This window comes from Pleurodeles waltl, chromosome 10, assembly GCF_031143425.1.
Source record: "Pleurodeles waltl isolate 20211129_DDA chromosome 10, aPleWal1.hap1.20221129, whole genome shotgun sequence".
NCBI classification, from domain to species: Eukaryota; Metazoa; Chordata; class Amphibia; order Caudata; family Salamandridae; genus Pleurodeles; species Pleurodeles waltl.
Genome location: NC_090449.1, coordinates 96,230,185 through 96,243,788, shown reverse-complemented (window position 1 = coordinate 96,243,788; position 13,604 = coordinate 96,230,185). Strand labels below are relative to the sequence as shown.

The window sequence follows — 13,604 nt, the reverse complement described above, 5'->3', positions numbered from 1 at the left end:
TCTAGAATAGTAATATTAAATCCGACTTCACCAGTCAGTAGGATTTTGTATTACCATTCTGGCCATACTAAATATGACCTTCCTGCTCCTTTCAGATCAGCAGTTGCCACTTCAACAGTGTATGAGGGCAGCCCCAATGTTAGCCTATGAAGGGAGCAGGCCTCACAGTAGTGTGAAAAATGAATTTAGGAGTTTTTACACTACCAGGACATATAACTACATAGGTACATGTCCTGCCTTTTACTTACACAGCACCCTGCCCTAGGGGTTACCTAGGGCACTCATTAAGGGTGACTTATATGTAGAAAAAGGGGAGTTCTAGGCTTGGCAAGAACTTTTAAATGCCAAGTCGATGTGGCAGTGAAACTGCACACACAGGCCTTGCAATGGCAGGCCTGAGACAAGGAGAAGGGGCTACTTAGGTGGGTGGCACAACCAGTGCTGCTGGCCCACTAGTAGCATTTAATTTACCAGCCCTATGCACATAGAGTGCACCTTACTAGGGACTTATAAGTAAATTAATAGTCCAATCAGGTATGATTCCAGGTTACCATGTTTTAGGGGAGAGAGCATATGCACTTTAGCCCTGGTTAGCAGGGGTAAAGTGCGCAGAGTCTATAAACCAGCAAAAACAGTGTCTCAAAAGTGGAGGGAGGCAGGCAAAAAGTTAGGGGTGACTACCCTAAGGCTGTCAGGTCTAACAGGAGTGATAATGATAAATCCTCTGTACTGGAAAGGTTGGATTTAACATTACTATTTAAAAAATGACACTTTTAGAAAGTGGGCATTTCTCTGCTCTTACTGCTCTGTATGCCTTGCAGCCTGTCTCTAATACACGTCTGGGAAAGGTGACAGCTACACTTTGTGCATTCCCTCTAGACAGCCACAAACACAGGAAGGGTGGGTGTGGCAAAAGGCTCTGAAGCATGAGAGGAGCTAACACACTTCAATAGGGAATTGCCTGTCCCCAAACAAAGGGCCAATTACCCCCCTACTAGTAGTCTGGAGCCAGGGCCTGGAAAAAAGAATCTCTGTGCACTTCAAGAAGCTGCTTTGAAGTCACCCCCACTTCCAAGGCACATTTGGGTATAAGTATTGGTTCTCTGACCCTACCAAATCAGTACACCTCTCGGGTTGGGAAGAACTCTGCTAGATTGAAGACTGTTGTGCTGTAAGGATTACCACTTTGTGTGGACTGACTGTCCCAAGGAACTGCTTTGATGAGCTGCCCAGCTGCTGATCTCTGTCTTGCTGAGGACAAGGACTGGATACATCCTACTGAATCCAGAGTGAATCCAAGGGGTTGCAGGCTTTCCCCCTGTTCTTCTGCAATCTCAGGGACATCAACAGCTGCCTACAACCCTCAAAGTATAGGGGACTTTGCAATGAACAGAGCTGACGCATCTTATGTTTGATGCAGCCGATGCTCGGTGACATCGCCTCAATGCTAAGTGCAGATTGACTCCGACAGACAGCGAGACTTGACATCGACAACAGCAGATTCACAGTTTTCATGGTCCGGCGATGACACGTGGCGCAGCTTGATGACGGTGCACTGCATTCACTTCAATGGAGCTCAATGACGACGACGGACCTATTTTGCGCAGCTCAACGACGACGCAGGGGACTCTTGACATTGACAAATGATCCATCCGAGGAATTTCAACTGCTGAACTTATCTGGGTCTACTTTCCATTAAGGTTGAGTGACTTGAAGTGATCTTTTGACAGCAAGTAACTTTTAAGCTTTGTTTTACATTTAGGGCCTGATTCTAATTTCGGCGGGCGGCGGAGGCCGCCCGCCAAAGTTCCCCCACCAAAATACCGCTCCGCGGTCTAAAGACCGCTGAGGGTATTTTGGGATTTGCCCTGGGCTGGCGGGCGGCCGCCAAACCTTCCCACGAGGACGCCGGCTCAGAATTGAGCCGGCGTAGTGGGAAGGTGCGACGGGTGCAGTGGCACCCGTCGCGTATTTCAGTGTCTGCATAGCAGACACTGAAATACTTTGTGGGGCCCCCAGGGGCCTCGCGGCACCCCCTACCGCCATCCTGTTCCTGGAGGGAGACCCGCCAGGAACAGGATGGCGGTAGGGGATGTCAGAATCCCCATGGCTGCGGAGCGCGCTCCGCAGCCATGGAGGATTCTGTAGGGCAGCGGAAAACCGGCAGGAGACCGCCGGTTTTCCTTGTCTGACCGCGGCCGAACCGCCGCGGTCAGAATGCCCTGCGGGGCACCGCCGGTCTGTCGGCGGTGCTCCCGCCGACCCTGACCGCCGGGGTCAGAATGACCCCCTTAATCTTTAAAAAATCATAGCTCAACTTCAACTTATTGAATTTTTGTCGTTTTATTCTTGTTTTACTCTGATAAATATTCTCTATTTTTCTAAACTGAGGTGGAGTCTTTTTGTGGTGTTTTTATTTTGTTACTGTGTGTGTGTGAATTGCACAAATGCTTTACACATTGCATCTTAAGTTATGCCTGCCTGCTCTGTACCAAGCTACCAGAGGGTGAGCACAGGCTAATTTAGGGTGTGTAACTGATTTACCCTGACTAGGATTGTGGACTCTAGTTGGACAGGGGGCATACCTTTGCCAACTAGAGACCCAATTTCTAATACCCTGCATACACGATCTTACTCTTATATAGCCAACCAATAAGGAGTTTATCTAATTTTTCCTCATTTAGGAATTGTTGTAAGACCACCTATTTCTTATTATGGGGTTGTCAATTTTTATGTCTCCACACTCTGAAGTCGAAATGAGTGTCATCCCTATATATGATTATTTTTCAAATATATGTATGATTTGTGGTTAGTCTCTCAGGCCACACAAGAATTACATCTGTAATTCTGAGGAAGCAATAATGCACATGAAACTACAGATACAGCAGAGGTCAGCAATACTAAAATGTGAAATCACCCCTAGATTTCAAGCAGTCCGCTATGGAATTGGGGTTACTCCATTGATTTCTGTGGCAATTCCCCTACTTCGGCCTTTTATCCAGGGACAAAATACACCAGGCAAATGTGTCCCTGGAAAATCCTGAGATAATATCACATACAATATCACATGTGAAATTAGTATATTCGGTTTTACAACCTTCATATAGGATTCATGATTTGGCCGATGAGGGGAGTGAGCAACATAATCTGGTACTTGTGTCTAGGCCTTCACTATTTTCCTTGGCTGAACTGAACAAAGCAAATGCACTCTTAGGATGATTTTGACTTTGAGCACTCCTGTAGATGGACTAAGGTCGCCCACACTTTTCTGACACTAACAGCTGTGTAGGTGCTGGGGTGATTGACGACAGATTCTGCAGACAGGAGCTTCTAATTAAAAAGAGGCTCCAGCCTCGGGCGACAAACTTAAGGCATTGGTATTTTGATTTCAAGCACAAGGCATTGATTTTTCGTTTTGCTTCAAACTTCACAGATTTGCCTTAAACACATTTTTGGAAGTGCGCTTTGCAACCCCGAAGCACAAACCCCACAGCATTGCATATAATCAGTCGTTAATATTGAGTCACTCTAATAATTTTCATGAAAAGCAGCATTTACTCTGCATTCAAGAAAGGAGCTTATTTTGCACCAAATGGATGGTGTATGCAAGTCTGCTGACTTTCAAGAGTGATAATATAATACTTTACATTAACGATAAAATATCTTGAAGCTGTGAACAAAAAATAACTTACAAAAAGGGAAATACCTTACAATTAAAATTACAAAGGGCATTTAAATCGTCGGAGTATGCACAAACCGGGGTGCATGAAATGGCGTTAGCTCACCAAATGCAATAATTGATTCATTGCTTAATTGAAGAATTAACTTAGATGTTAAGAAGAATATGAGATGAATCTAGGAAAATAAATGATAACATCAAGATACTGTGAGTTCTCCCCTGGTGCTATATCCTGCTTGCCACTGCTCCTGAGACCTGTCAAATTGTTCCACAATTCTTCACCACAACGGGCTTCTCCGGTACTTTTTGAGAGGAGATCATCCATCAAAAATAGCAGTTAAAGTTCTTAAATACTATACTATTATAATATTGAATACTTCAAATAACATCATTATCAGATCGTGTTGTTTCCTTTGACTGTGCAGAAAATAATCTATATCTTACATATCTTTTAACCTATTGACAGCATGTATGTAATTTAATATTTTTCAGGAGAGACAATTCATTGAATGAGAAGGCAGTGGTTTCTCTGGCAATTCCTTGACAATAACACCATGCACTGCAAACGCAAGCACAGATTCATAAAGATTTGCTTTTCAGAAAATGAGGAAATTCGGTTTATCGTCTCAGAGTTCCACGAGTTAACCTGTGTTCCATTCACAAAGTTTTACTCTAAAGAAAATATGGAAATCACTAAAGCACACCTGTGATGTCCTTGAGCAAATTGAATTTTAGATAGAACAAGGAATAGTATATATTTTTTTATTCTAACTGACGAGTGATAAAGTGCAGCAACATTTGGGGGAATATATACTAACATTTTAAACAGAACAAAGGCAAATTGACGTAACTCTAAGCAATATTTAGATACTTTTGTAACACCGATTGTCCAGGCTTCAGAGTGTGGATTCTATTTAGTGCAGATTCATTTACAGAGGAAATCAGATGCTGGCACCCACGGCAGGTGTAGATATACTCATTTTAGCGTGGTGCATTCTATAAATCACGAATGGTCTATTGCTATAGCTTGATACAACTGAAGCATTAAAATCAGATCACACTCTAAATATCATTACACACAGCAGTGAGCAGGAATTAAAGGCAGGTGCATTCCTACAAAATGTTGGAAATTAATTGGCATTATTTTATCTACGATTATGTAACACACAAGCAGAGAACATATTACTTTTAAGAACAATCACATCCATACCGACATTATTAACACAACAATGGTTGTAATTTTCAATGTTGAAACTGAATTAATGTGTTTATGCCACCAGAAAAAAAAAACGAAAATACATTGTGGTTGTTGTAATTGTCAAGCGACTGATGAAGCTCCATCAATATCCCAATGTGGCACTCTCTCGGATCAACAGGAAGGGGTCTTCAACAATAGTTACATTGAAAACTGAGTTAAGCACATCAGAAAAGTCCACCATTTCACAATTTACAGCACTGACCGCGCCAAGCCAGCAGAAACGTATGCGCTGAGAATTTGTGCATGGTCCACACAATTACTTTATCTCTGCCATGAAAGGATTGTTGTCATGGCAACTGTCCCATTGCATTATTCTCAAAGCGTGCCACCTCCAGACATCTTTCAGGCAGCACATACACTTAACATGGCAATTCCTGTAACGTTAGCGGTGCTTTCAGTAAATACATGTTTAAAATACAGGATCCTATTTAGAAAGATCAAAGATTGACTTTTGCCTTCGGCTGCTTTCTCCTGTCCTAATGCCAATGCTCATGCAAATCATTACACCCTATTTCATAAATTGCGAGACGCATGTGTACAAACAATTATTTAAATGTACATAACCTGCAAATATTTACTGCAAATTGTATGTCTAGCTCTACACTGTATAATTCATCTAATAGAGCCAGAAGCAAACTTACCCATCAGGAAGTCAAAAACTGTCATGTCCATTATATCCAGTAGCCTGGTACCGGTGTCATAGGGAGGCGTTTGCTTAACCTCTTCACAGTAATCCAGGTCTACTTCCCATCTGCAAAAATAACAGCATTCAGTCATTGATTTTACCATCTAGAACTTATTGCCTGCAAATGAACATTGTTTGAAATACCTCCTAACTTTCACATTTTAGCTGCTTTCTGAACAAAATAACTAAGGGACTGGATTAGTGGGAGCTATCTCGCTCCATGAAACAGGGAGACCTACAATCCGATTGCCAAAAATACCAGGTATCTTCAGCAGCAGGTTTACAGCCTCAAATGGGTGGATACTTCTGATTTACAGGAATTTGCAAAGATTTCTGGGAATACGCCTGGAATATTATGATCGTTTCAGGTTTCCAGGCATAATCATAAAAATATTTGTGTGATATGGAAATGTGACCTTCCTAAGGCGTACAATTACACACAGGAAATGTCATCTCACCTATGAAACATCACTATTTCTACTTCAATCTCCTATTGAAACAAATGTTTCTCATGGAGTAATCTATTCTCAATATCCCAATAACAGGTTACTGATCAAATCAAAGTCCTGTTGCCAAAATATGTGAGAAAAAGGTAGCCATATCTTTACAATACATTATTCACCTATTCAGTGCACAGGCTGATGTTAAGGAGTTGTCATGTAGTGCCATTGACAATTTCCATATAAACCGGAGATTTACATGGTGCAGGTATTTATTTCCAGCAGTTCAGGGAATATCCTGAGACATGTATTGTTAAAGACTCTATAATGTGTGGGTGACTCACAAACAGCTCAAGTCACAGGATTACAGGGAGTGCAGAATTATTAGGCAAGTTGTATTTTTGAGGATTAATTTTATTATTGAACAACAACCATGTTCTCAATGAACCCAAAAACTCATTAATATCAAAGCTGAATATTTTTGGAAGTAGTTTTTAGTTTGTTTTTAGTTTTAGCTATGTTAGGGGGATATCTGTATGTGCAGGTGACTATTACTGTGCATAATTATTAGGCAACTTAACAAGAAAAATATATATACCCATTTCAATTATTTATTATTACCAGTGAAACCAATATAACATCTCAACATTCACAAATATACATTTCTGACATTCAAAAACAAAACAAAAACAAATCAGTGACCAATATAGCCACCTTTCTTTGCAAGGACACTCAAAAGCCTGCCATCCATGGATTCTGTCAGTGTTTTGATCTGTTCACCATCAACATTGCGTGCAGCAGCAACCACAGCCTCCCAGACACTGTTCAGAGAGGTGTACTGTTTTCCCTCCTTGTAAATCTCACATTTGATGATGGACCACAGGTTCTCAATGGGGTTCAGATCAGGTGAACAAGGAGGCCATGTCATTAGATTTCCTTCTTTTATACCCTTTCTTGCCAGCCACGCTGTGGAGTACTTGGACGCGTGTGATGGAGCATTGTCCTGCATGAAAACCATGTTTTTCTTGAAGGATGCAGACTTCTTCCTGTACCACTGCTTGAAGAAGGTGTCTTCCAGGAACTGGCAGTAGGACTGGAAGTTGAGCTTGACTCCATCCTCAACCCGAAAAGGCCCCACAAGCTCATCTTTGATGATACCAGCCCAAACCAGTACTCCACCTCCACCTTGCTGGCGTCTGAGTCGGACTGGAGCTCTCTGCCCTTTACCAATCCAGCCACGGGCCCATCCATCTGGCCCATCAAGACTCACTCTCATTTCATCAGTCCATAAAACCTTAGAAAAATCAGTCTTGAGATATTTATTGGCCCAGTCTTGACGTTTCAGCTTGTGTGTCTTGTTCAGTGGTGGTCGTCTTTCAGCCTTTCTTACCTTGGCCATGTCTCTGAGTATTGCACACCTTGTGCTTTTGGGCACTCCAGTGATGTTGCAGCTCTGAAATATGGCCAAACTGGTGGCAAGTGGCATCGTGGCAGCTGCACGCTTGACTTTTCTCAGTTCATGGGCAGTTATTTTGCGCCTTGGTTTTTCCACACGCTTCTTGCGACCCTGTTGACTATTTTGAATGAAACGCTTGATTGTTCGATGATCACGCTTCAGAAGCTTTGCAATTTTAAGAGTGCTGCATCCCTCTGCAAGATATCTCACTATTTTTGACTTTTCGGAGCCTGTCAAGTCCTTCTTTTGACCCATTTTGCCAAAGGAAAGGAAGTTGCCTAATAATTATGCACACCTGATATAGGGTGTTGATGTCATTAGACCACACCCCTTCTCATTACAGAGATGCACATCACCTAATATGCTTAATTGGTAGTAGGCTTTCGAGCCTATACAGCTTGGAGTAAGACAACATGCATAAAGAGGATGATGTGGTCATAATACTCATTTGCCTAATAATTCTGCACTCCCTGTAATGTAAGCATTCTCCTAATGGTGTTAATCATTCTGCTAATTTGAGGAATCTGTTTAAGGTCGTTTTACACACTACAGAGGGTTGTGCACAGGACAGAGACAGTATGGGCCTGATTTATTTGTGGACAGACAGCCGATTGTTCTGTCAGGGAAAAGAGTAAATTACTCCATCCCTGTAGTCGAGGGACCGCCCTCTACATTTATAAATGACCATCAAACAGGTGGTCATTTAATGCACTGGAAGGAATTCCCATTGAAGGCATTTTGTTGTTTGGTGCAGGGTTGCATCATGCACAAGCAGCCACGCACCAAACAGTTTACTTTTTTATTTTTAAAACGAAAATCCCCAAACTGTTTTTTCTTCTCGAAAAAATAAATGTAATGCTCTCATGGCCATAAGAGTCATTCTCCTTAGCCAGGGGAGCATTGTTACTATTTTACTCTCCCTCACCATCAGGGTTTGCCTGACAGTGATGGACAGTAAAAGAAATAGCTATATATTCACCCATCCTAATTGGGTGGGTGGACATAAAGCCATTTCTTCTACGGCTCTTCTCCATCAGGCCACTGGAGAGGCTTAGCTATGGTGGTGACAGAGAAGCCACAGCAATAGCCAACCCTATGGTCAGCCCACATCTCAATCGGGCGGGCGGACCATTATGTTGGCAGTATGTCCAATTCATCACCTTTGGAACAGAACATGCATATCGCCAACATATCAATTAGGCACTATGGCCCTCATTACGACCCTGGCGGGCGGCGGATTCCGCCCTCCATAATACCGCTCCACGGTCAGAAGACCGCGGAGGGTATTATGAGTTTTTCCCTGGGCTGGCGGGCGGTCTCCAAAAGACCGCCCGCCAGCCCAGGGAAAAACTCCCTTCCCACGAGGATGCCGGCTCGTAATCGAGCCGGCGGAGTGGGAAGGTGCGACGGGTGCTACTGCACCCGTCGCGTATTTCACTGTCTGCAAGGCAGACAGTGAAATACACTTTGGGGCCCTCTTACGGGGGCCCCGCGACTCCCCCTCCCGCCATCCGGTTCCCGGCGGGAGAACCGCCAGGAACTGGATGGCGGGAGTCGGAATCCCCAAGCCGGCGCAGCAAGCTGCGCCGGCTTGGAGGATTCCTTGGGGGCAGCGGGAAACCGGCGGGAGACCGCCGGTTTCCCTTCTCTGACCGCGGCTAAGCCGCTGCGGTCAGAATGCCCCGCGGGGCACCGCCGGCCTGTCGGCGGTGCTCCCGCGTGCCGCGGCCCTGGCGGTTACAAACCGCCAGGGTCGTAATGAGGGCCTATGTTTCTTACACACCTGAATAAAAGTAAAAAAGGAGCATAATACGTACTAAATGTGGGTGATTTCATAGATTTGTTTCATGTTCTGCATGTTGCGAAAGGTTACAGCTTTTAGCACTACAGAGAGTATCGCAAATTGGGAACAGATGTACCTCACTGAATACCTTCCAGTATGAAAAATGTACATCAAACCGTCACACTCAGAGAATGATCTCATCAGTGATGTCCTCAGTGATTTCATCCATGATGTCATGTGAGATGTCATCAATGATGTCATCATCCATATCATCTAACATGTCATGAGCGTTGTAATATGTGACATCATAAGTAGTGCACAGCAGAGGCGCAAGTTTAAGTTCGTTCACTGAAGTATAACTGGTGAATTTCAGAGTTCTTTTGGATTTATAAATGTTAGTTTTTAACCTATTACAACACCTAATAATGACGTCACTTTACCCTTTGTTTTTTCAGTGAATTTCCAGAATTTTTTAACGAAAGGGGTTATCATACAACAATACCTAATTAAACAGTTCTTAAGCTGTTGTTTTTTTAAGTTAATGTTTGGGGATTTATGATCATAATTAACCAGCCCTCCAACTGCACACAGTTTTGCTACGCACAGTAAAGTTATCGCAGACCCAGGTGGGGAATCCACAGCAGCCTGGCTTTTGTGGTCAGTTTGCTGTCCTGCCCCCTCCTACCTGCCATTCATTCTTCATCTGTGTGACCCTGCCAACTCTCCCCTGTCTCCCGTGGTCAGCTTGCTGCTCTTGCCTATGCGGGCTTGCCCTGAATAGACACCTTAATGCTTCAGCACTCCTTACCACCTTCCCTATGTTCTCTATGTATGCCCCTGCCCCTCTCTCTTGCCCCCAGTAGTATATTGTGCTGCCCCTGCCCATTCCCACCTACCATTTATGGTCAGCCTGTTGCGTTGCCCCTGCTCCTCACTCCTCCATCCTGGCCTCAGATCTCTGTTGTGTGCCCCTGCCCTCTTGTCCTCCATAGTTTGTTGTGCTTCTTCTCCCTGTGCTGGCCTGCCCCCCATGTTCAGATTTCTGCCCAAGCCTCCCTCTCAGTGACCTCTGTTTTCCATGTGAATGCCCTAGCAGTCTACTGTGCTGCATGGCTATCTTGTTGCCCCTGCTGCCTCCCTTCTTTCTTCCATAGTCAGCTAACTGCCCATTTCCAAGCCAGCCTGTGGTTAGCTTTCTGCGCCTAGCACACTCTCCTTTCCTCTGTTCACCATCTGCGTGCCCTTTCCTCCTCCTAACTACCCTTCATGGCCAGCCTGCTGCCATTGCCCATGTCAGCCAGTCCTTCATGGCAAGCTTGTTGCCCCTGGAACCCTCCCCACTGCCTTCCATTTGCTATGTGTATGCCTCTGCCCCCTCTTTGCAGCCCGTGTGTGATCTGTTCTGCTTCCACAACTCATGCCAGCCACCCGATGTAGTCAGCTTGCTGACACTGCTCCTGCCAACTGCTTATCCTTGTTTTAGATTTATAGATGACTACCCATATTTTCGATGTCAAAAAGAACCCCTTCATTTTGTTGATTTTGAAAGAAAATGCTTTAGGTTTTACAGTTTTTATCCCATAAATATGGTTTCAGGTGTTCTACATTTTTGTCACGAACACAAATGTTAGTGCTGTAGTTTTGGTTAGAGCACTCTGGAAAGCCACAGTAGCACACTGGGAAGTTAATTCATAGACTGTTGCTGGTGGTGAAAGTACATATTTCAGGCTGCATATCAGAATGTATTATTGACATGAATGACAAATACACCAAATATACCTGAGAACTCAGCGAAAATGTGCCATTATTTTACCTTGCTAGAGCACTGACCATAACACTGACCATAATTTCCATGACAAAATAAACCCCCTCATTTTTCTTACTTCAGAAGGAAATGCTCTAAGTTTTACAGCTTTTAATGCATTATGATGCCTTCAGGTAAGCCACACTTCTATCATAAATACAGCTATAGTTAGCGCCATAGTTGTTCGTTAGAACATTATGGGAAGCTGAAGAACAACACTGGGGAGTTAACTGACTGCTGAGCTGAAAAGCATGGTTTACTTAGAATGTTATACTTCATTCTCACATGGCTGAGGAAGACAGTAACCTCTATCAGAAAATCATGAGAGAAAACAGTTTTTCTTCTAAGATGACTCATCAAATAGCAGCAAATGAGCATCTTTCCCTGGGTAAAATCCCGATAGGACACACTACAATTCCTAAACTTACTATGGAACCACCAACTAATGATTTATATTGAGACTAAAATCTTGTAATGGTAGCTACTGTTAATGTTGTGGCCAGCTGATTAAGAAGGGATTACAGTGGGGCAACAGCCACATGTCCCTTGGGGTTTGACTGTGCTTACCCTGGCCATTTATATACTTTCTAAACTAACTTTACTGATGCAGGGACCATGTAATGAGTCCTCTAATGGCTGCACAACACATTGTTCAGGTTGTGTACAGCCAATCAGGATGGATTACTCCCCTTTAAAGTGGTCAATCAGAGCATATCTGGACACTAACAGTCCTGATATACCTATTTTAACTCTTTCAAGACCACCCCTAGTACTTCTATAAAAGCAAAAATGGCTGAATGGATTAACAACAAGAAACTTTACAGGAAGGAGCTGAGGCTGAACTATTTTTTTTTTAAAGATTTTGTGAAGATTCGGCAAACGGTGCCAGATGTATTTGCCAAAAACAACTGATTTTCCTATGGAAACTCTAACTTAACTTTCTGTGCAGTGGTGACCACAAATATATATATATGTATGTATATATATATATATTATATATATATATGTATATACACACACACGCACACACACACACATATATACGCACACACACAGATGTATATATATATAGATATATATATATATATATATATATATATATCTATATATATATACATGCACACACAGATATATATATATATATATTTTCTTGTCATGGAAGATGTCATGAATGATGTCATATCTGGGGTAACTAGCAGTGCATGGTGAGGGGGGAAGTTATAGTTACCTAAGGGCATGAGTGAAAGTTACTTAAAATAATTCCAACAGCTAAATTTCTATGGTTTTGTGAGTGTCAAATCTGAACTTAACCCCTTAGCTGCTGGGCCTTTCCCCCCCCCCAGTGCTGATCCCTTTTTTGGCTATTTGGGGTAGTTCGCGCTTAGGGCTTCATAACTTTTTGTCCACATAAGCTAACCACGCCAAATTTGCGTCCTTTTTTTCCAACAATCTAGGGATTCTAATGGTACCCAGAGTTGGTGGTTTCCCCTGGAGGAGACCAAGAAAATAGCCAAAATACAGTGAAAATTTAGTTTTTTCCAAAAAAATGGGAAAAAAGGGCTGCCGAAGAAGGCTTGTGGTTTTTTCCCTTAAAATGCCATCAACAAAGGGTTTCTGGTGCTGAAATCACTATCTTCCCACCTTTCAGGAACGGGCAGACTTGAATCAGAAAACCAAATTTTTCAACACAAATTTGGCATTTTACTGGGACATACCCCATTTCTACTATATTTGGTGCTTTCAGCCTCCTTCCAGTTAGTGACAGGAATGGGTGTGAAACCAATGCTGGATCCCGGAATGCTAAACATTTCTGAAAACTAGACAAAATGAATTCAGCAAGGGGTCATTTGTGTAGATCCTACAAGGTTTTCCTACAGAAAATAACAGCTGAAATAAAAAAATATTGAAATTGAGCTGAAAACAACAGCCATTTTTCTTTATGTTTTACTCTGTAACTTTTTCCTGCGATGTCAGATTTCTGAAAGCAATATACCGTTTTGTCTGCTGGACTCTTCTGGTTGCGGGGATATAAAGGGCTTGTAGGTTCATCAAGAACCCTAGGTACCCAGAGCCAATAAATGAGCTGCACCCTGCAGTTGGTTTTCATTCTATACTGGGTGTACAGCAATTCATTTGCTGAAATATGAAGAGTGAAAAAGAGGTATCAAGAAAACCTTTGCATTTCCAAAATGGGATCAAGATAAGGTTTTGAGGAGCAGTGGTTATTTGCACATCGCTGAATTCCGAGGTGCCCATACTAGCATGTGAATTGCAGGGCATTTCTCAAATAGACGTCTTTTTTACACACTCTCTTATATTTGGAAGGAAAAAATGTAGAGAAAGATAAGGGGCAATAACACTTGTTTTGATATTCTGTGTTCCCCCAAGTCTCCCGATAAAAATGATACCTCACTTGTGTGGGTAGGCCTAGTGCCCGCGACAGGAAATGCCCCAAAACACAACATGGACACATCCTATTTTTTTTATAGAAAACACAGC

The 13,604-nt window shown here is 42.9% G+C and overlaps 1 protein-coding gene across 1 annotated transcript in view; it reads right to left on the bottom strand.

Annotated features, from left to right (window-relative positions):
* FAM20C (FAM20C golgi associated secretory pathway kinase) overlaps positions 1-13,604 on the bottom strand; it is a 288,452-nt gene that overhangs the window by 32,320 nt on the left and 242,528 nt on the right. Inside the window, exon 7 of the mRNA XM_069209831.1 lies at positions 5,579-5,688. Within this exon, the coding sequence (XP_069065932.1) occupies positions 5,579-5,688 (110 nt within the window). The remainder of the gene's footprint in view (positions 1-5,578; positions 5,689-13,604) is intronic.